The following is a 24,787-nucleotide window of genomic DNA, read 5'->3' on the forward strand; positions in this document are numbered from 1 at the left end:
GTTTTACTGTCTTCTTCATTTCTAAATAACGTAACAGCCCTTTCTTTGTGGAAATACTTGGCTACTTTAAAATACATCAAACAAAGGAAGTTACAGTAAAATATCCAAGAGACTAAACAGCTTGGCACCAGTTGAGGGAAACATCACGTACAAGTGGGCAAGACAGAGAGGGGTTGGTAGGTCCTTGAAAAATGCTAACATGGAGGGATGTGCAGAGGTGCACAGCAACAACTGGCATAGAGCCTTCTAGAGTGTGAAATCCACTGACCACCACACAAGTTTTTCCTGGCATCTTCTGGTTTGGTAAGTCCTCGCTTCCAGGGCTGAGCTAGCTTGACTTGCTGAGCACACTTTTACTTATAAGGAAGATGTTTTGGGAGAATAGCATAAAAGCAAGCTCCACCCTTGACCTTTTATTTCATAGACAACAATGGCATGAATTTGGGGAACCTTCTAGACTGGTGCACACTCTAAAAGAAAAAAAAAGATGAGAAAGAAGTATAAAAAGATATAAAACAGAGCTTTATTCCATTGACAGAGTGTACTTCCATTTTTCAAAACTAGTGTTCTAGACTTAAATTGTACTCTAAATATAATTATTATTATTTTTTAATATGGAGAGAAAGGTTCCCCTTAAAATGACTTATTTAGTCTATTTGGAGAACATCTCATCTGCTAGCCAGAGGTACACCACCCAAAGGTAATGTTCCTTCACTTCATTTCTGCTTGTTTTTTTTTTTTAATTTATTTATTTTTAATTGGAGGATAACTGCTTTACAATGTTGTATTGGTTTCTGCCAGACATCAACATGAATCAGCCATACACATACATATATCCCCTACCTCTTGAGACTCTTTCCCAACTCCCACTTTATCACATCTTTCTAGGTCATCACAGAGCACCGGGCTGAGCTCCCTGCGTCATATAGCAAATTCCCATTAGCTATCTATTTTACACATGGTAGTGTGTATATGTCAATACTCCTTTCTCAGTTCATCCCACCGTCTCCTTCCCCTGCTGTGCCCATAAGTCTGTTGGGCAAATAGGTGCATCACATTTTTGCTTGTTTTTTAGAGGTGTGTTCACTTGGGGACTTTCAAGTGAGTTAAGCAGAAAGATTAAACTTATTGGATTAGAATTCAGTAAAGGAAACGGTTCTGTAAATATTAATGCAGAAATATTTAAATTAAGTGAAATAGATTACAGAGTGAACTTATTACAAAGCACTAAACAACTTTCCAAATCTTTAAGTTTTAATAAGAGTAGAATGTAGAATACTGAAATATACTCAATAATACAACTCTATTTTGTCAAAGAAAGAACAACTGAAATAATGTTGGATAAAGAAAAAACAAGTTAAATTTCTATCTCATTTTTGTATGAAGACAAATCCAAGGAAGACAGTCTCCATGTTACTTGTAGGAAATTTCCCTGTATTAATTATTGCTACAGAAGCAATGCTCTTCTGTTTATGTTCATATTGCATGCACTGAAAGGACATTGTATAGCATGAAATTGTCCCATTTACTGGAGTGGGTAGCCATTCCCTTTTCCAGGGGATCATCCCAACCCACGGATCGATCCCAGGTCTCCCACATTGCAGGTGGATTCTTTACCAGCTAAGCCACCAGGGAAGCCCAAGAATACTGGAATGGGTAGCCTATCCCTTCTCCAGGAGATCTTCCCAACCCAGAGATTGAAACAGGGTCTCCTGCATTGCAGGCAGATTCTTTACCAGCTGAGCTACCAGGGAAGCCCTATTTTAATCATAATAAAAATTTAAAGATAACTATAATAGCCTCTCTCTATTTTCTTTTTATTTGGGAGAGGGTAGGTAAAAAGGGAATTAGAGGGTAGGCTAAAGTCCTTTTAACAAAACTTTACTGTCCTTCTTAGGCCATGTTAGAGATCTTGAATTTAGCAAACTGATGCAGTAGATTAGTTTAATATCATTATTTACAGTTTTCTGGGTGCTTTACAACCATTTTCTACAACTATGTTATTCTTCCCCCTCTTTTATGTTAACAGACACTGCTTGCCAGCCAAGAGCTGGAGGTTACTAATGGCTGGTCTACAAGCCCAGTGGGTTTCCCTGGTGGTTCAGATGGTAAAGAATCCATCTGCAATAAAGGAGACCTGGGTTTGATCCCTGGGTTGGAAAGATCCCCTGGAGAAGGGAATGGCTACTCATTCCAGTGTCCTTGCCGGGAGAATTCCATGGACAGAGGAGCCTGGTGGGCTACAATCCATGTGTCGCAAAAAGTCAGACATGATTGAGCGACGAACACTTTCACAAGCCCAGAATATGGTATCTGCAGATTAGAATTTTGAATCAGAGTCACCACCAGTGATGGCTAGAGTTGGAAGAGTAAGACCTCCCAGAAACCGCAACAAAATTTCCTTGTAAGAGTAATTCAGTATCTCTATATCTCTATATTTATCTGTTCTATTGGAATCATTAGTAGTGAGTCAGATGGCCCTGGGTATGAATCCTGGCTCTAATCTTTACCTTAGATAATTTATTTCAAATCTCTAAGCCTCACTCTACTCATCTGTATAATGGGGATAAGAACAGTACCTATTTCAAAAGTTTCTATGAGTATTAATGATAGAATGTATTGATAGATAACAGTGTCTGCACACAAAATATTCACTTGTAAAAGCAGACTGGTTGTTTACTATTATTGTTCCATTAATAAACACTAGAGCTGAAGTAGACCATGGAGATAGTCTTCTCCAACAATCTTTTTGTTGTTGTTAAGGAAAGGCAAAGATTCAAAATGATTCAATTGTTTAAGATATTACACCTCAATAAAGACAGACCTAGAACTCAAACTCATGACTTATTCCCAGGCTCTTTCCACTTTGTTGTCCCCAGTACTTACATACATCTGAGCAGGAAAGAAAAGTTGGATCAAAACAATGTGTAAGTCCCCCACTTGGCCATGAGAACTGATTTTTATTGTATTCTGCCCTCTAATCCAACGTCATCTCTAACATTTGTGGGTCACATATCATAAGTCTAAATATATAAGAATATAAACTAAGCTACCTCCAATACTCCTACCTTAAGAGACTTCCCTTCCTATGGAAGATCAGATGGAATTTAGAAATCTTGAATGCCTTGGATATGGTAGTGCAGGAGGATCCAGGTTGTGGACCATGCCCTACTCCATTCTCTCTCCATGTCCCAGTACTGTCAGGGGCCTTGTATGTGGGCCCCATATGTACACTCTCTGCTTGGACAGCCAGGATGTCTAAACTTCTCCCACACAACTCCCTCAAGCCAAACTGCTGCCTCTTGGCCACTCCCTGGACCTAACGTTATGCTTTCCTGCAGCACATCCAGGAAAGAGGCCTGAATAGACCCTGGAAGTGAGTTCAAAGCCATTTGAGCAGGATTGTGGGAGTCTAGTGGATGCAGTATAGACCGGAAGGAGGAGCACAGGTGCTCCCTCGATCCAGCAGCCTCTTCACCCCCTGGAGCAGAGCATAGCTGGACGAAGACTAGGCTAGGCTCTCTATAAACACAGGGTCCAGGAAGAGGACTCCTCCTGCCCCAAGAGGGGCGCTCTTCTAATCATGTCATTTGATTTGGGGCAAAGTGGAATTAATCCTTTTTAATAAATGGTCATTGGTCTGTCGTCTTCCTAACAGAGGTGTGAGATGAATTTGTTGACCAATGAGGTCTATTCTTTTTCAGTTCTGCTAGATCCAACATTTCCAATCCTTATTGACTATACAAGTAGATAGAGAATGACCCACCAACTGTAAGGAAATCAACCTATCATGGTCATATTTCAGTGACACGCATCTTGGGTCCCAGGAGGCTCCAGGCCAGTAGAATTCTATGACTTTATTCCCTCCCACCCAAGGGCACAGGCAATTAGTTGGCTTCACATTTGGTGCTATAGTACGGCCACACCTGAAGAAGCAGAAAAATAAACCTGCATAGCCAAGAGGACTCATTCCCCCTGTGGTGCTGTCTGTAGAAGACTTTCTGGTGCCCTTAGAGAAAAAAGTCCCTCTATCTCCCTTTGCCATCTTACAGACTTCCTTAACAAATATTTATTGAAAGGCTGGGTCTTGATGCTCCGTTGTAAAGAAGTACTGATACTATTCAGGTCTTCTCTTTATAACAGCAGAACCTCCATTTTCACAGATAAGGCTCAAATCTTGTACTACATATAAAATAGCCCCAGAGCAAAGCTAGCTGAGAAAGAGAAAGGTAATGGGGGACTTTGGGTGAAAGTTAGATCAGCAACCAACTGCTTGAACAGAGCTCCTTAGTGCATATCACAGTCTGTTCATCTTTTGAAAAACATTCAATATTCCGGGTACAAATGACCCCTTTGACGTTTTTCACCTGAAAATTTTAGGCAAGAAACTCTGCTTCTCATTCAAATCACCCCCTTCTCTGCCAGTCACAATGCCACCTCACTGGGACTGTTCTGTGTCGGTCCTTCCTCAGCCACTGTTGTTGTAACTCTGTACTTTTCTGCCTGCGTATGTCAGGAAGGAGACAGGAAATTCTAGTCACCCTCACAGCAGCTGCGCCATTCCTCCTCTCCTCCTCCAATGACGTCGGTTGGCTTTGGTGACACGAGGTCAGGAACTGAGCCACAGAGAAGGTCAGGAAGATAGGTCAGTGTTTATGCCGTTGTTGGGCTGGCGATCCTGCTGAGGTTATTTGCTTTCTTCCTTTCTATACTGTTTCTCTTTCCGTTCCTCTTTTTCTAATGTGGAGCCCAAGCATCCTGTTTTCAAAACATCTGACTGTTTTGCCACTGAGGAACTCGGGCTCTGATGCATTTCACTGAAGTGCAAGACAATTCTAATTCAGGAGGTGATAAAAGTTACAACAAAAATTAATGCATAAATGTATGCAGGCAAGCTTTTGGTTACAGAAAACAGGTCTCACACATCTAGCTGAACTTGGGCTGCTGGCAGAAGGTTCACTAGACATTCTTCTCATCTTGAAAGACAATGTCCTTGCCTCGTAAAACTCCTGCTTAATCTATTCCATCTTGTTGTAATTCTTGGGGGGAAAATAATCTACAATACTGAGCCACCTGGCTGCATCTTCCTCTGTAATTCTGGAATTCCATTTGGCCTAAAGGATGAGGGAAATTTGGGCTAAGGAGAAGTCATAGAAACAGTTTCTTATCTAACTCTCTGAGCTCTGAAGTTCACTTGGGACAGTTGCAATATTTGAGTCACAGCTTTCTTCAAAAATGTTAAGCAAAAACAATAAACAAACAAATACATCCCAAGCCAGATGAACTGAATATAGACACTTGCTTTTCCTCTATTAGATGCAGTCAATATTCTACCATTTGCATGTAGACTGGCACACGTCTCATCTCCAAACACTAAAGCAAAACACTGGCTCCCCCATCACCACTCTTATTTAAGTTCAGAGGCTGCAAACAAAACTCAGCAGTCACTTAGCTGATCACAATCAGAGACACATATTTTTTTTTTGCAAAGATGTAGTGGATGCTTCCTAGGTGGCGCTCGTGGTAAAAAGCCCACCTGCCAATGCAGGAGACAAAAAGATGCAGGTTCAATACTTGGGTTAGGAAGATCCCCTGGAGAAGGGCATGGCAACTCACTCCAGTATGCTTGTCTGGAGAATCCCATGGACAGAGGAGCCTGTTGGGCTACAGTTCATAGGGTTACACAGAGTCAGATACAACTGAAGCCACTTAGCACACTTAGCAACAGTGGATGCTATTAATAAGTTATCACTTCTTGAACTTTTCCTACATATCAGGGGCCTTTCTAAGTGCTTCAGATGCATAATCTCAGTCTTCACAGCAACCTCAGCAACGTAGGTACCACTTTTATCCCTGTTTTATAGAGAAGAAAACTAAGTCTTAGAGTAGTTAAGTAAGTTGGCCAAAGCCAAGTAGCTAATAAACGACAGAAACAGGATTTCATAATCTTTTGACTCCAAAGCCCATGCTTTTCACATACTTCCAGTATAGAATATCTTCACACTTACTTCCAAGTCTTTAACTCATAGATTTGCCACAGCTCCTTTATTCACTGAGAGTAAGCCAAAGATGACCAAAAAAGACTATATAATGATGATGATAATTTTAAACAGCAGTTCAGATGAAATATTCAAATTATTTTGACAATATTTAAAATTGAATATGGAATTTTAATTTTACCACAGATAATTTGGTTCCCCCTAAACTCATATAAATCAAGTTCTTTTTGGTGGCCATAAAAATATTCTCGTTATATCACATTACATGTGCTATGACTTGAGCTTCACCTGAGATGATTATCTGAATAATCAAGATTTTGGGGTTGGGGTACGTGGCTAAGTAAAAAGAGAGAGATCTTTGTAAAAACTGAAATTGACTTCTGCTGTCAGCTGGGCCTTATTCATCACAGGATAATTGCTTTGCCCTATAACCTCTCCAATCTAGCTCTAGAAACAGGTAAAGCTACATGCCTTCTACTTAAGCTAACTGTGTCAACATTAAGGTTTAGCCCTTTCTTTAGGGTTAGCTCTATTCAACTTTCATTGCTTCCTGCACATGACACCATAAAGAGAAGCGGAAGCCTGAAGCATTTAGAATTCTCACTAGGACCTACATGGTCCCTGGTGTCAGTGTCTCATGAACTACACATTGAATATGAAATTATTTATAATAAATTTGCAGGACACACAATGTCTAATTTCAGTACTCCAGACACTAAACTGGTTAGAATCCACAAGGCATCAACATTCAAAATTAAAACTAATGGCAATTTGCAGTTTTTCAATGAGAAATCTTTTTCTGCCTCTAAAGCTAGATGCCTACTTTATTTAGTGACTCCAGAAGAAAGTTCAAGGTATCCTTTATGGTGAAACTTGCTAAAAAAAAAAAAAACCTACCCCTAAACACTGAATCTACATCTTGCATACGTATCAATGATCACAAAATGCAAAGAACAGAGACTCTATGAATTCTTCAAAGAGGGCTACAGCCTGTGTGAGAATCCTTCTGTGTACATGGACTCTAGTGTGGTTTGGAGAAGTTACACAGTTAAGCCCTTCTCATGGGGAAGCAGTTGGTTGAGATTTACAACAGCCTGGAAAAACCCAGAATTTAGCTTCAATTGAGAAATTCAGAGAAAAGTCAATAAATAGTTAAACCTCAAACCTTTTTTTTCCAACTTGAATCTGAACTAGACTTTGAGAGAGACTTTCTTTTTTTTGCCCTTTCATTAACCAATAAACAAGAGTAAGAAAAGTCCACTCACTGTGCACCCCCACTAAACTTTGGGATGTGATGCTTCCTCTGCTCAGATCCTTTGAGCAGGAGCCAGCAAGTCTTGATAGGAAGGCAATCCTTTTAACACCAGGAAAAAGGGAGGAGGGACACACATTCAGGGCTCGAAAGGGCATTTGGCAGGTGTGAAGCAAAGTCTCTTCCCATCCCCAGAACTCTTAAGACAAAAGATAATACCTTAGGCTAGGATGATTGGGGATTTTGAAATGTGTATTTATGAGGGTGCAGTGTTAAGATTTCAATTAAAATAATAGATACATACACATACATTCATATGTGTATGTATATAATTAATATTCTCTGAAAGAAAAACACAAATAAAAAGCAACAACCCTCCCTTCATAAATTAGCACTCTAAATCCAGGTGTTACTTAAACAAATGATATAATGGTAGGTAATTAAAGCTCCCCAACACTAAGTTTTGTCTGGGCATTGTACATAAAACCATTTATTTGCAATATGAGTGGAACTTCATTTCAAACGAGTCCATTATGCAAAGCAGCAAACTTTAAAAAAGTAATTTTCTTTTTTGGAGACAAAGTATATTGCTTCTTTTTTTAATCTTAGGTCATATCAGCATCAGAAAAGAAAGGCTTGAGAATCCTAGAATGTCCTTCTGAGGATTTCAGAATTTAGGAAACTTTAGGGCAAATCATTCTCGCCATTGCTATACAGAAGTCTCATTATTTTCTTGTTCAAAAAACATATATAACACTTGATTGCAACACAACAATTTCACCTATGGATTCATTCAGATGCAAAACAAAAAATTTTTTCACTTGTATAGTGATTTGTATACTTCATAAACACTTCTCACCTTAAACACATTCCAAAAGACATCAATAAGAAAAAGGTTTGGTTTCTGGCGATTGTACTGAGGATAATAGTTTGGGCTGAAGCATCAAGACACAAGCAAAGTGTGGCATTTTCAAACAGAATCATCGGAGGCTGATCAACAAAGCTGACAGTCGAGTCCCCATGTACCTCTGCAGCTGGCAGAGGCCAGGGGAGCCCACAGCTCGCTGTGCGGTCACACTTTCATGAATAAAACGGTCATCTCTTACCTTGTTAGATGCCATCTCACTGACAGAGCGGTAGGTCTGTATAGTCTCTAGCTGGTCTAAGCACCAGTCCAGTTCCTCTAGCGTTTCTATTGCTAATTTTTGATAAGATTCTTCTGCAAACAAACACACAGACATGTAGTTAGGCTGGAGCGGCTGCAGACTGTCCATAGCCGAGTCACCGCTGCCGCCGCTGATCCCAGCGCTACTGAAGGTGGCCCCGTGCTCCTTCATTATTTGCGCGCCGACTCCTTCCTTCCAGCTCTCTCCACCAGGAGAACAAATCACCGTGGTGCTCTGCCCGGGATGGCTGGTGCCAAGTTTTCACCCCCCCCGCCCCCGGGCTAGATGAGGTGTCTGCGATCTACCAAGAAACTTCCTCTGAGGAAGAAGGCGGGGAACCGGCTCTTAAAAGCTCATCTGCATACATGAGTCCTAAAACTAAAGGCAGAAGCCGTCAGTTTTCTCAGGCTCTCCGTGCCTTAGTCATCTTGGGATTCTTCAGGGTGCGTGATGTCATTTCTGAGTGTTTGCAATCTAGAGGAGAAATGAGGAAAGCGTTTTCTCATTTGGCTTTTCTTCTAAATGAAACCTACAACCGAAAAGTGGAGGGGGAAACTAACTGACAGTTACGTTGGAAGGCCGGTGCATTCATTCATTCCGGGAGAATGTGCAAATGTTGGAATAACTTTCAATTCATCAGACACTGACCCACACAGTGAGGGGAGAAGGCTAGTCCTCCTCTGTTCTGAGTCTCCCTTTAAGTCTAGGCAAAATGAGGTCTCCCGATAAGGCTTCAGTCTCAGAGACACTGTCTGGAGTTTTACGTGAACACATTTATTGGCCCTGGAGTCTAGGCAGTTCTTGTTATACTAAACAAAGCTAAAACTTCTCTTCTGCAACTCCCAGGATCACAGGGAAATTCTGAACCGGACTTTTAGGTGGAGCCAGATGTGACTGTGGCAGATTTTTTGATGAAAGCTGGGGGCTCAGATTTGTTACCATAGGAATCTAGGCTTTCTGTAAATATTTCTCAGTGGTCTGTTCAAAAAAATAAATAGAGCACTGCTTTTAAGTTCATAGTTTTCCTGGGTAATGAAACTCTTTTTAAGCGTTTGCAGTACGTCATTCCATACCCAAAAGTTTGTGAGTCTAAGCTAACACTTAAGGCTACTGAGTTAAGAATCCTATCTTAGTAAACACTGAAATTAATTTCATAAATGCTAGATGAACTAATGATGCTACAGACAGCTATAAAAACTATTCAGGCTCTCCTGCATACGTGACTGATATTGAGGGGAACAACATCCTTTAAGTCTACAGAGCTTTCTGGAATGGAAGCACACAATAGACACTAGTAAAATTAAAAATCTCACATGAAATTCTATTATAAAGAAAAGACTCACATATTCCTGTCATATTTAGAATACATTTTTATATGTTCATACAGAACTCCTAGGGAGACCACATAGTTATTTTATTATTATTATTATTTGAGTAATTTTATGTGTGTGACACTCACACTTGAAGCAGAAAGGGGAATAAACAGAAGAGAGATTCCAAGTGGTTGGAACCACTTGGCGCAGACGCACATTTCAAAGAATAGGTGTTTTGTTTATCCCCCACATATGCTTACCCTTCAGGGAAACCAGGGGTTAAAATTCAATATCCTGTATGTCACACTTAAAAAGCCACAAAACCACTGGAGGTGACTTCCTCCTTTTTTTTTTTTTTCACACTCCTCAAAAATGTGCAGACCAGAATTGAGGTGTTTTTAGTAAAACTCATTTCAAGCCAGACTCACACATGCCTTCCCTTCTTTCTTCCTCAATTTTGCCACGCTGCTTCAACACAAAGCATCTCCTCATTGACTATAGTGTCTCTGAAACACCTCCTCTTCTCTATTTCCTTCCAGAAGAGCACTTCATCTAAGGAAGCTTTTCCTGAAGTGACAGAACTCTCTCATTCTCCCTCCAGACCTCTTGTAAAAGAGTCCAACCACTTCCTAATTCCTCAGGCTTCACCACCCTGGTATCTTCCACATCACAACCTGTGATTCTCAGTAATTAAGATCAGACATTCGCCAGGATGGTGGGGAGTGAGCAGCTTGTGTGGAGTATTTTGAATAGACTGATGTACAAAACGACTGTGGGATGATATGTTAACATTTCTCTTTCAGGAAGAGGAAAAAAAGGGATCAGATCTCCACTCACAAAGAAAAACAGTAAGGATAGCAGTGAAGCCCTGAAGAAAGAGGAAAACTCTTCAACGATCTATCAGTTAAGTGCCATCGCCACAACTCATTCCTTGTCTATTACACAGAACGAGCACACACATGCTCCTAGAGTGGGGACAAGAGTGAGATGCCAGGGACTTCCCTGGCAGTCCAGTGGCTAAGACTCCATGCTTCCAATGCAGGGGGCCCCGGTTCAATCCCTGATCAGGGAACTAGATCACACATGACACAACTAAGAGTTCCCATGCTGCAATTAAAGATCCTGGGTGCCGCAACTAAGACCCAGCACAGGCAAATAAATAAAAATAAATATTAAAAAAAAATAGTGAGGTGCCAGTGACTGGCCAATGGATATGGCAGGATCTTACTCCACTGCTTTCTCTTATTCTGGTCATTCACGATATTTTTTAGGTAAAAAGTTAAATTTTGAAGTAAATGAAAATTTGTTCCTTCCTAGATTCTTCATCCATTGTCAAGGTTTTCTTGATGCCCCCTTTGAGAGCCTTCTTATCCCAGTATCTGAGGCAGGAGGCACAGATGTCAGAGTAGGTTAAGGATGGGGGCATCACAGCCCAGCTACTTATTGGTACAACCAAAGGAAAGGGTCAGTGCAGCTCAGGCTGGCCTCCACACTAGAACTCTGTGGTTCCAGCACCAAATCTCATGCTTGGTACCTAGTAGACACTCAGTAGATACTGAGAGGAATGGAAACCAAAGTGCCTGCCCAAGCAGCGTGCAAATACTTGGGTATCTGGAGGCTTATGATACATCTGGAGCACTGGGGAAAGAGCGCCAGCTTTGGAGTGAACCTCAGGCATTTTGACTTTCTCTCCTACCACTTACTGCATGACCCTGGACCTCTATTTCTCACATCTTCAAATAAGGAGAATATCTATCTCATAAAGTTATAAAGGGGCTAAATGAGATAAAGTATATAAAATATCTCCATGATGTGTGTGTGTATAGGTTAGTCACTCAGTCATGTCCAATTCTCTGTGGCCCCATGGACTGTAGCCCGCCAGGTTCCTCTGTCCATGGAATTCTCCAGGCAAGAATACTGGAGTAGGTAGACATTCCCTTCTCCAGGGGATCTTCCTGAATCAGGGATCAAACCTCGGTCTCTTGCATTGAAGGCAGATGCTTTACCATCTGAGCCACCAGGGAAGCCGCATCTCATAGGATAACCAGTTCTCAGTAGGTAATCAGTACACAGAAGTATAATTATTAGTGACAATCAAAGTAACCCCCCAAACCTGGTTTGTGAGGGTGGGGAGGAAAGAGAAGAGAGATAGAAGAATTGTATATTCAATAAGAGGTTTTATAGTCAGAATCAGTTTCATAAGTGGCTGGGCCCAGCAAAAAATGGAATGCATGATCCCTTGTTCAAAAAGCAGGAAAAAGTGCTATGAAAGGTCTTAAAATGTGAAGCTTTTTTCTTTTTTCTGAAGTTGCTCTCTCTCAACCTATCGTGGAGGTATTATTGTTTTTTCTAAGTAAATTGCTTATTATAAAATAGTTCTAGATTTAAAGAAATGTTGCAGAGATAATAGAGAGTTTGCATCTACCCCATGTCCAGGGTTCCCTATAGTTAATATCTTAAAATGGCACATTTGTCACAATTAATGAATGGCACAGTGTGTTTCAGTTACTCTTTAAAATCATGTTACTCCAGGCAGAGGGATACTAGGAGGAGAGTGCAGACCCTTGTGGGACCCCAGAGACCCTGCAGCCCCTGACTCAGGGCACATGCACAACTTACCAGTTGCTGGGGTGCACCTACCTGCCAACTTCCAAACTGTGTTTCATGCCCCAGGCCTGGGCAGGCTCTGGGGAAGTCAGACATTCCCCTTTGCCATAGTGCCAATGCCCCAAGCCCCAGAAAACTCTACCACCTCTGCATAAGGATGCACTAGATACCTTGGTTGGGGTGGACAAGAGGATCAAGACATGGCCCCTGTCTACTGTGGTACCGCCATGCTGGCCCAGGGCAGGGACAGCTGCTCCCATGCCCCACCTAAGACTTTGCAAGGCATCCACGTCCAACTCAAACCCTCTCTGCACTTGGACCCAGGCCCTCACTGGGACTGGACAGCAGCAGTGGTCCTGGGATGGGGGAGGGGTGCTGGAGGAGCCCCAGGCTGACAAGGATCAGGGAAACGGGTACTGAGAATACTTCCAGGGGAGACAGGCAGGTGGCAGGAGATGGGGCACAGCAGGAGCTGATGCTCCAAGTCACCAGAATCTATGCTCCATTTTCCCATCAGACTTTACTTACAAAACAGATCAAAGATAAAATCATCACAAGTTTCAAGACTGACTATAAGGTCCTTGTGAGTGAGGAGCCCTGTGCATACATGCAGGTCATGTGCCCACAAAGCTGGTTATGTTCCTTTTCTTACAAAAATGACTCTGGGAAGGAATGATGCTTAGCACCTCAGAAGCAAGTCTCCAGAGGATAAGAGCAGGTAATATGTATGGTCATGGGGTGACCCTACTTGTCAAGAATTTTCAGAGGGAAGACGGAGCTGGGAAAACCTCCCTTCTGTTTCCCTTCTTTTCCTCTTTCACTTCAACAAGAATGACAAAAGATTTACTTCCTTCTGTGGGTCTGATAAGTATTGCATTTGATGCTGAGAAACAGGAAGAAAGGATGAATGAATAATTATAATTAATATTAATCTTGTAATTATACATGGCATTCATAAAGCTCTTTCCTCAAAGGAGACCAGGCACACTACCCATTAATCCTTGCAACATCTCTGTGTGATAAACACTGAAGAGGTATGACTATCTCTAACGCACCTTAAGGCACAACCTAAATCACAGGCTAAATGAACAGAGCAAGATTTCCAGGGCAAGACCATATCTTGGTCAATAAAATAGAGGATTCACTACAGGGCTGGAAATCCGCGCATTCCTGAAATTGCTGTGTTTAAAGTAGCATCTTACCCTTGGGTCGTTTCTATTTCAAATTGTGTAATTGCTTTCCTGAATGTTGTCATTTCTCGAGTCTCCTCTTCCCTTTTCTGATCCACCTAACACAGCTATTAGCAAAATATTTACTGCGCAGTATTTACTCAGAAGACTGGCTTGGTTCTGGTCCCGCCTCTTGTTTCTGTGGGTAACCTCAGGCAAGTTACCTAAGTTTGCTGAGACTACGTTTCTCTATCTGGAAAGTGAACATAAGAAGAATACTTACACTGTTCTCACAGGGAAGCTAAAATAGGAGAATTCACACAAAACCAGATTCTACCTTTAAGCTCAATGCACATTTTTATAAATATCACATTTATTATTATAGAGAGGATATAGGTGCATTGGAGACAACTAGAAAATTATAGAGAAGCAAAATATTTGAAATGATAAAATGTCACATTTGACCAAGCAGAGATCACTATCGTTATCCCCCTGTGTATATCCTTTCATGTATGCATGTATATAGTCAAAAATAGACAACACTTGGAATTCCCCAGTGGTCCAGTGGTTAGGCCTCCATGTTTTCAATGCCAAGGGCCCGGGGTTTGATCCTTGGTTGGGAAACTAAGATCCCACAAGCCATGCAGCATGGTCAAAAGAAAAAGAAAGGAAAATAGGCAACATTGTATAAACTGTTGTGTAACAGTCTTCTTTTTTAGTCAATGATCTCCCCTCTCCCATGTAAATTCAGTAGAACATGTGTGTGTATGTCTATGTGTACTAGAAGAGAAGTATTGGATGGGAGAGATGCAGAGAAGGGCAAAAGGAAAGGGCAATGAGAAACCTCATCCTGGAGACAAATAGCAAGCTGCTCAGAGCTGGAAAGCAGGGAACCAGATTTTCAGCAGTGATGAAGTCAATGGTCCAGGTGGTAACATACCTCAGATGCCCTAAAAGTTGGCCCCAGACTCTGTGAAGGAAAGCAGGATCTTATTACTGATCTCTGGAAAAAAAATCAAGATGGAGGGCCTTTAAATAATTGTATCATTTGGTTTAGAAGCCCTCAGAATGAGGGTTTCTCTATACAGATGAGAAAACTGGGTCTCCGAGCGGTCCAAAATTCATATAATTAGCAGATGCAAGCATTACAATACACCCCAAATATAAATTTTCTATAAACTATATCTAAAGGCAGTTTGTTTTTTATTGAGATATGATTGGCATACAAGAAAGCTGGGCATGTTTCATGTATACGTCTTGATGGGTTTGAAGATAAGTAAATACCTGTGAAACTATCACCATAAATAATCTCATAAACTTAACCATCACCTCTAAAAGTTTCCTCCCTCCTTCTTTGTGTATGTGTGTGTGTGTACACCTGTGTGATAAGAATGTTTAAATAAGATCTATCTTAACCAATCTTTACATATATTATGCAGTATGGTTAGCCATAGGTATCATGATATATAACAGGTCTCTAGGATTTTATTCACTTAGAGGATCTGAAACTATATACCTTTTGATCAACACCTCTCCAATCCCCCTTCACCCAGCTCCTGGTAACTACTACTCTCAGTTTCTATGAGTTTGAGTATTTTAGATTCCTGATATAAAGGATCATTATAAATGAAATTTTAACACAGCTTTGTAGATATCAGAAACCAACCTGTCAAGATTCCCAGACTTTCTACCCCAACACAGAAAATAAATAACCTTTTGTTTTTCTTCCCTGATAGCTCAGTTGGTAAAGCATCCACCTGCAATGCAGGAGACCCCAGTTCAATTCCTGGGTTCATTAAGATCCCCTGGAGAAGGGAAAGGCTACCCACTCCAGTATTCTGGCCTAGAGAATTCCATGGACTGTATAGTCCATGGGGTCGCAAAGAACTGGATGCGACTGAGCGACTTTCACAGTTTTGTTTCTCTGCCTCACATAGTTAGACTCTTTTCATTAGAGAAGGTGGTACTATTTTCAAAATGATGTGGTGGTTAGATCAATCAGAACAATTGCCATAGGCAAAAACAGAGAGGAATCTCACGAATGTAAATGTTGAGTAAAAGAAACCAGAGGTTAAAAAGCACATAAAATGTGATGACATTTATATAAAATTCCAAAGAGGCAAAAATGAATCTGTGATGTTAGAAGTCAAGATAGTGGTTTCCTTGAAGGGTTAGCAACCAGGCAACAACTTGAGGGGGACTTCCATGGGGCTGGCAATGATGTACTTCTTAGCCTAGATACTAATTACAAGAGTCTGTCCACTTTATGAAATTCACTGATTTCTATACCTGTGATTTGTGTACTTTTCCCTGTCTTCCTGATGTTTTGTGCATGTACTCAACAGAGAGACTCACCTAGGGAAAGTCCAGTTTAAAAAAAAGAAAAAAAAAAGGAACAGGGTTTCTAAAAAACATGTTTCCTTTCCTTTCATTGAACCACAGCAATGAGTAGAAAGAGAATTTGAGTAAATCACACACAGCTGAAAAGGATACAGGTTTGACATTGCATAGACCAGGATGCTCTTACCAACTCAAAATTCAGTGGAACATGTTGATGTTTGGCCCAGCTGTCTACAGAGCCTGACTCTACAATTCATTTACTAGTGCTGTGACTTAGCTATGAGAATTAAGGGAAGCAAGGCATGCCAAGGCTTTGATATGGAGCTTAGTACCTGTCAGGAACATTTTCCTCTACCCCAACTGCCCACAAGCCTCTACCTTGTCCTGGCCACTTTTCTGAGGGTGTGTGAGTACTCAGTCACTCAGTTGTGTCTGACTCTTTGTGACCCCCTGGACTTTAGCCCACCAGGTTCCTCTGTCCATGGAATTCTCCAGGCAAGAATACTGTAGTGGGTTGCCATTTCTTCCTCCAGGTGATCTTCCTGACCCAAGGATTGAACGTGGGTTTCCTGAGTCTCCTGCATTGGCAGGTGGTTTCTTTACCACTGAGCCACCTGGGAAGCCCGTTCCTGAGAGTAGATGGCCATATATTTGATAGCTGAGTTGATAGAGTTTTGCTCTGGCCCTGGGGTTTAGTGGTAGGGGAAGACATATAAAGTGGCCATGAAATCCTAAAGTCTGCCTCTAGATGCATGACCTTAGATAGGAAACTGGTTCTTGATAGGTTAGAGCTTATTGGTTTTCACTTCTAAAATATAGAACTTGCCAAATTTGTCATTCTGCTTTCACCCAATCCCAATTGACACACCCAATTAGAGGACCTTTAGATGTTGAGAATTGTATAAGAAAGTCACCTGTTCATTCATTTATTCCACAAAATATGCATTGAGTGTCTAGCACACCCCAAGCCTCCTGCTGGGGCCACAGCAATGAAGAAGAGGTGTTCACTGCACACTTTTCCATCTTCAAGACTGTCATTCTGTAAAACGGGTGCCTTATCATCTTCCTTCTCTCCCTTGCTCCCCACCCTTAGCTTGTACAGTACCTTTGTGAAAATCAGGAAAACTTGCTTTCTTTTAGCAGACATAGCCCTTGAGCAGAAAGCTTGGGAAGTGAGGCAAAGGCTGAATTTCAGCTCCCTTCACCACCTGGCTGAGTACCTTTGATCAGTACCCAAACTACACAACGACATTTTGCAATGATCCAGTGGCACATGGATGTCAGGGCAAACTAGCATGAAGCTTGCCCTGGTCACAGCAAAGCCTGCACTTTGAACCTCAAAACAAAGTAAACTCTTGATGTTGAAAGGAAAGCATCCCAAGACCTCCACATTGCGAATATTATTAAGTAACTGAAAAACATTAAGCAAGCCTCCATAAAATAACAATAAAATTAATTAGGTAGATTCATTGTTATCTTTAAATGCAGTTTTTGTAGATAAAATTTCTAAAGCAAGGGCTCCCTTGGGAAAAAATGTTAAAGGAATCCTTGATGGAGAAAATTCTAAAAAACCTTCTTCTGATTCTTGGAAGTGAGAAGTGTATATGAATTGGATTCTCTACATCCAGCTAATAACTAGCTTTTCCCATAAGATTCTAGCCCTGTAAATGTCTTTCCTAGATTCAAAGGGCTTTGAAGTTAGCAGACTTGTTTCACTCCTTGGTTCCTCCACAAAATGCAATAAGTATTTGTTAAAAAGTAAAAATTCTTCACACATATGGAAATGAGCTTCTTTTTTATTTAAAACAGTTTGGTTAGGGCTATAAGCCTATTTGTTTAGTGATCTTGGTTATGATGTTTGGTTTTTTTTCCCCCTGACAATTAACAATAGCTTTTCTTTTCATTAAGTCCAAAGGTAGATATTTTCTTTTGATCACTCTTTGGTAAATGACATGCACTTGTGTCAGAGTGCAACTTTTCCAGAAGGCTGTTGATTTAAACTTGAATAAAACATTCTTAGAACAAACATCAGGAACTGGAGAACACTCACACAGTTCTTCCAAAGCCTATCTGTGAGCCCCAAATGGCCTTTCTTTAGGCAGGATTTTGTTAATGTGTCTTTATAAATATGAGGGACTTTGCAATTGCACATGACAGGGATTTCACTCAGGGTGGATTCACGGAAGAAGAGGTTCACTGCCTTCAAGGGAAATCACAGTGAAAAGTAGGTCATTTTGATGCTGATCTCCTTAGCAAACTCCTCTAAGACTATGAGTTAAAAAAAAACACCAGTCACAACTAGCTTTTGTATATACAACTTGACAGTTTACCAAGTGCTTTCACTTGCAGATCTCATTTTTTCCTTGAAAAATAAACCCCATGAGATAGAAAGCATTATTATTATGACATAGATTTTCCATTATGCATGTGAGAAATTTGAGGCCTGGAGATGTTTAATAATTTTCTCAAAGTCATCTGATGAAAGACAGAGAGAGAGAGATGAGAGATGAAGAGGGAGGGAGAGAGAACAGAGAAAGGAAGGCAGCAGAAGGAGAACCAAAGTTCTCTGATTCTGAATTCCAGGATCTTTTTGGCGAAGCCATGAGGTCTGTTACAAACAAATGGCCCAACTTTCTCTTCTTTCACCCCAGGTAAGATTGCACAAGGAGAAACTGTCTCTGAAGTGCCAGCCTCATAACTTCGTTCCCTTTCAGTGTCCTTACTCTTGCCAAAGGCTGCTCTCCAGAAGGACTCTGACTTTGGCTTTACTTACCAATGAGAACCTGTACTCATTCAGGAACAACATGTACCACCAATGTGAAAGGGTGCCCAAGGAACTTAATTATCTATCCCAGTTAGTGTTAAAGGCAATGATACAAGAAAGCCTTCAGTCATGGAGGTCAGTTGGTGTCCAGTTATTTTTCTAATACAAGAAATATATACAAAAAATATTTATGAAGAATATGTGCTCATTCACTTCAGTTGCGTCCTACTCTTTGCAACCTTATGTACCATAACCCACCAGGCTCCTCTGTCCATGGGATTTCCCAGGCAAGAATACTGGAGTGGGTTGCCATGCACTCCTCCAGGGGATCTTCCCAACCTAGGGATCAAGCCCTTATCTCCTGCATCTCCTGAACTGCAGGTGGATTTTTTTTACTGGTGAGCCACCAGGGAAGCCTGTTATGAAGATTTTAGAGTAGAAGTTAAAAGTTTGGTCTCTGGAACTAGACAGTCTGGGTTCATATTCCCTTGTCTAACCTTAGAGAAGTTACTTCTCTGTGCCTCAGTTTCCTCACCCATGTAATGAGAATAATAATGATGTTTATATAATGGATTGTAGTCTTTAATTAATTAATAAATAATTGTAAAGTGCTTAAGACAGCCCATGGTATAAGTACCAGATAAATGTTGGCTATTGTTTGTTGAATATGAGACAACAAATATTTATGTAATGAGTGGATTTTTTGAGCATCTATTATGTGGTAGAAGGAAATGGCAACCCACTCCAGTATTCTTGCCTGGAGAATTCCATGGACAGAGGAGCCTGGTGGGCTACAGTCCATGGGATTGTAAAGAATCAGACACAACAGAGCGACTAACACTTTCTTTCTTTCATCATGTTGTAGGCACAGCATGATACTCCAAGGGTATAATGGTGAATTATATAAACATAGTTTTTGCTTACTTGAAGCCTAGATTCTAGTAGGAAGAGACAATTATACAAAAACTTACTGAATTACAATTGGAAAGGGAGCTACTAAAATTTTTAGAATGTTCTAAGCATTTATAACAAGGATAACAGGACTCAAAAGTTTGAGAAGTGGGATGTGATAGAAAGTTTAGGGAAGGCCTAACTTACAAGATTTGATGGAATAAGAATTAGGTACAAAGAGGAAGGAAACCATTCCAGGCAGGAAAAACATCAGGGCATGCTCCATAGACTGAGATCTGTCCATGTGGCAGGAACACACCAAGAGAAAAAGACTGATGTGAGTTTAGATCAGGTTCTACATAGCTATGGAAGGCCACGGAGAGAAACTTGGAGTGGCCTAGCCAAATTTGCATGTAAAACATATCACTCTCCATGCAACCTAGAGAATGAACTTGAAGATGGGAATAACTGCAAGGAGGCTAGCTAAATAGTATTTAAAAGCTCAGGATATGGAGGAAGACGGCTAAGTTTACTTTCTGGCTCTGTCATTTATTTGGTTAGCAGTGTGAACTTGGGTGAGTGACTTAATTTTTCTGAGTCTTAATTTCCTCATTTCTAAAATTGAGGGATGTATATCTTTCTGGTGGGGTGGTTATGAGGATTAAGTGAAGTAATTCACATTATAGCACTTAGAACAGTAACCAGGCTCAAAAGTATTCATGCCAGTTGCTAGTATTAACTTATTTTATTGCCTTAACCTATGCAGGAGATAGTGATGGCTAGAATTACAATGTAGCATTGCAGATGGAGAGAGTCAAATGTATTTGAGATATTTATGAGCTGAAACTATATGATCCCTAGGATGGTGGTAATTGGTTGATGATCAAAACCCTCTGTTATCTCAGCTTTTCAGATCAGAATGTGATTTCTGTCAGGGTATTTTAACTTTATTTTTCTTATACTAGTCCAACTCACAAGAGTACAATGAGAAATCAGAGACCAATGAATTCATTTACAGAGAGCAATAATTTAAAGGAAGTTTTTCATACCCTCTGGTCGTTACACATTCCTTGACATAGGAGACCAAGTTCTAATCACAAGATTGCTTGACAAACATGAAATCAGAGCAGGGGAGTTGGCTGGATGGGTTAAATGTCTGCTTTACTCAAGCCTGATATGCTTAGCTCAAGTGTTTCCATTGGCCTGACGTGCCGTTTCCAACTGTCCACCTGGCTAACTGTCCACCTGACTGTCCACCTGAATCGTTTAGGATTCAGCCTAGAATTATCTCTTCTACAAAACTTCCCATATTTTCTGAGGTTGGATTAAGCTCCCTTCCTCTCAGCTCTCGCAACTACCATGTTCAAGACTCTTATTTCCAACTGACCATGTCATTAGAATTCTTTCTCTTGGCTTATTTCACCCATGACTTCTTGAGAGCAAGGAACATATGTTTTTGGCTGCTCTTTAATGTAGCACAGTATATCTTTACCTAGCAGAAGCTCAAAAGAATACTGCTTGAACTGCTGACTTGCCCAAAATATCAATAGATGGGATATCCACTGCCCAAAGGAATGGAGTCTTGCCTACTGAATAGTATTGGAGAAGTAATATCAGGAATTCTTGTTTCGTTTTTTACTAGTCTCTAAACAAACCACCTTCCTTTTGCTGATTTAGTCAATGTAACCACAGTGTATAAGCTCCATTTCTTTTGCATGCATACTTTGATTAGATTTCTAGCTGGCTCATTTTAATATAGGGGATATTCTGTCTGTTAAAGGGATCTCTGCAAAATCACATGCAGAAATTTTTATTTAACCTAAAACCAACAGCTGCAGGTGTCGGTGCACTAAGCAAAACTAGAATTCCAAATTGATTTTGACAATTGTTGTATGGAAGGTACAAATAAAGTTCAGAGGTAGCACAGATAGATCTTAAAGACATAGGGGAAAGGAAGATCAGAAGAGACTTGGAGGCCAGGTAAAGATGAATGGATGGAATTCTGAGAGATGGAAAAACTGAGATTAAGGCAATGAACAGCATGGGCAAAGGTATGAAATTAGAAACATGCCTCACCATTCTGTCCTGTTTGGGAGAACAAGTATAATAGTCCTATTTGGTTAGAACCCTGGGTTTCAGCAAGGATGCAGAGTGGAATAGATTTGCAAAAGTATAATGGTCAGGGTCAGATCTTCGAGAGTTTTTTATGCTAGACTGAGGAATCTGACTTTATTTGTCAGACAATGGGGAGACATTGAAAACTGTTCAACAGAGGAATGATATACAGTGGTTTATAAATATCTCGATAATGATGTCCAGTTGTGTAATGTTTTGCAGTTATAGATCTTTTTCATCTGTACAGTCTTTTTAAATCCTCATCATGCCTTTTGAGAGATGTATGGTCTCTGTTTTAACAGGAAGAGACTGAAGTTTAGGGAGTTTAAATGTCTCACTCCAAGTCTTACAAATAGTAAACACAGAACCCAGGGACTTGGGCCTAGGCTTTTTGCCTCAAGTTCCATTCTCTTGCTACTGCAGTGCAGCCTTTAGGATGAATTATTGATCTGATAGATGTAAGTTGTAAGGATAGTAGGATGGAGAAGAGAATAAGTACTTGATAAGTTATTATTATCAGGGATTATTATTTGCAGAAAGAGCTACTCGGTAAGAAGAAAAGAGATCCCAAGCCTATTACATACAGTCTTTTCTAGTTGACAAAGAATTTTCAAGTGTGTTCATTTTCTTTTAGAAACAAAGTCATGGAAAGTCTCTCCATTTTTACAAATGGGATTACTGAGGCTTATCAAGGTGAGGGGACTTGCTTTAGAATCTGGAATGTCTGCATGTCTAGTATGGTAGTTACAAATTATGTATTGCTATTGAGCTCTTAAAATGTGGCTAGGTCTGTTGCGAGATGTGCTGCAGGTGTAATAAACACATTGAATTTCAAAGACTCTGTATAGAAAAGTCATGTAAAATATCTCCATAAAGTTTTATATTTGACATATTGAATTGAGTAAAATATATTATTAAAATTAGTTGCACCCGTTTCTTTTTATGTGTTTACTAAAATTTTTAAAATTATCAATGAGCTTTGCATTATATATAACACCAATTGGATAGCACTGTTCTACACCATAAAGCTATTGCCACTACTTGAAAACTCCAAGGCCAACATTCATTCCCGCTCAAATGTTCACTTTAGAAGAGGTGGTAATAAGGAACATGATTGTAGTTATTATTTATCTACTTCCAAAGTTTCTAAGCACTTTACATGCATGAACTAATTTAATCTTATCATAATTTCATGACCTATTATTTAATATATGTAATAGATCATTTTATTTTGGAGATGAGAAACAGAGAAATGCAGTAGCTCCCTGAGAACCACAGATTTAGTGGAGTCAGACTTCAAACTTAGTCTGCCTCTAAGGCTTCCCAGGTGCTATAGTGGTAAAGAATCTGCCTGGAGTGCAGGAGACACAAGAGAAATGGGTTTGATCCCTGGGTCAGGAATATCCCCTGGAGGAAGAAATGGCAACCCGCTTCAGTATTCTTGCCTGGAAAATTCCATGGACAGAGAAGCCTGGAGGGCTATAGTTGGAAAGAGTCAGACACGTCTGAGTGTGTGCGACACACACACACACACACACACACACACACACACACACACACACGGTCTTTCAGAAGGCTTTAGTGGCTGCCTCAGTTGGGTAAGTCCCATGGAGACATTTGGATTGACTTCACTTTATTTGTGACCTACTATAAGTCAAGCTGCATGTGAGAGACTTTAAATATTATCTCATTTAATCTTTGCAACAACCCCATTAAATAGTTACTAGTCCTTTTTTATAGGTGAGTAAACTGAGGCTTAATGAGACTGCACAACCTGCCCAAAGTCACACTAGGAACATGGAGGAACTCAGTTCGTAATCCAGCCTGAACCTAAAGTTGATACTCCATCACTAGGCCAGTTTGTGAAAGAGCTCCACCTGAATCTCCTTGGGGGTGTTCCCTAGGTGAAACCCCCTGAGGTATTGCAGCAGTCTTTCTGGGGTAGGCTCTGGGAATTTGTTCCTAGAATTGCTTCAGGTGACCCCCATCATTGGCCACCTTTGGTGATAACCACCCTATCTGAGTTTTTCATTTTCCTGGGAGTGTCACCTCTTCAGTCTCTCCTGGGAGAAGGAAAAAAGGAAAAGGAAGCAAACAAACAAAAACAGTATTTCCCTTAGGCTACTTCAGTGAGGCAGACTACTCATCTCCCCGGGTCCCTGCTTCTTTCAAATCTTATCATCATCTGCCCTAAAAGGTGGGATGCAATGACTTAATTAAGCAGACATAATCATAGGCTTCAGAGATAAAACAACCAGTCCTCCTGAAGACATCCTTAGGAACATCCAAGCAGTTCAGGGCTGTGTCTAAGATGAGAGAGGTGGGGATTTAGAAAGTGTAGAGGTGGGGAGGATGGGAGAAAGGAATGTAGTGGGAGACTCACAGGCTCCCTAGGTGATTTATGGATTCTTGGATGATTCCACAAGAACCACTGGATATGAATGAAGGCACAAAGTGAATAAAACTAAGTGACTCTTAGGGGTTGGGGTTGTGTGTATGTATGTGTGTGGGGAGGTTGGAGTTATGTGTATGTGTATATGTGTGCACGCAGGCATGCTCATGTGCATATGTGGTAGGAAAGTTAACAGTAGTTTTTTGCAGCTTTGTTTGCAGGTAGACGAGCAGTTGCTTTATGTGACAGATTCAGAACTTCTGACTAGCACACAAATATAAAATTAGGCCCCAGGTTTCATGGCAACCCAACTCGACACAGTAGCAAACAAGAATTGTTTGAGAATCTGAGAAAGAAGCCAACATTGTGTGTGTCACAGCTAGCCTGCCTTCCTTTGACCAATTTCTCCTAATTTAGCAGTATTTCCGTTCCTACCCTAATTTCCCCTGGTTTGTAAACTACGTCACTTAACTGAACTCAGCTCCAGACTTTAGAAAAACAAAATGTTGTATTTCAGCAATGGTTTTTTTGGCATTTCTGCCTCTAAAGAATTTTACTTGATTCCATTTTTTTCCTTTCACTCTTGGAAGATTGTAGCTATCAGTTGTGTTTCTATATTTCTCCTTTTCTAATGGAGTGTCTAACGCAGTATAATGCAGCGTTTGTTAAATGTGATTAAAGATTTCAGTGTCTGGTAAAAACCAATATTTACCAGGGAAATCCCGCCAACATAAATGCGCAGGCAAGGTAGAAAATATTGGCTCAATCTCCCCCTGGAC

General features: G+C 40.5%; 1 protein-coding gene across 2 annotated transcripts in view; it reads right to left on the reverse strand.

Annotated features, from left to right (window-relative positions):
• Window positions 1-24,787, reverse strand: part of PDE4B (phosphodiesterase 4B) — a 653,160-nt gene that overhangs the window by 35,835 nt on the left and 592,538 nt on the right. For both annotated transcript variants that reach the window (XM_081490838.1, XM_081490839.1), the window contains one exon: window positions 8,358-8,470. In XM_081490838.1, coding sequence (XP_081346964.1) covers window positions 8,358-8,470 — 113 coding nt within the window. The remainder of the gene's footprint in view (window positions 1-8,357; window positions 8,471-24,787) is intronic.

Source organism: Giraffa tippelskirchi, chromosome 5 (genome assembly GCF_054371585.1).
Source record: "Giraffa tippelskirchi isolate mGirTip1 chromosome 5, T2T-mGirTip1v1.2.pri, whole genome shotgun sequence".
Classification (NCBI taxonomy): Eukaryota; Metazoa; Chordata; class Mammalia; order Artiodactyla; family Giraffidae; genus Giraffa; species Giraffa tippelskirchi.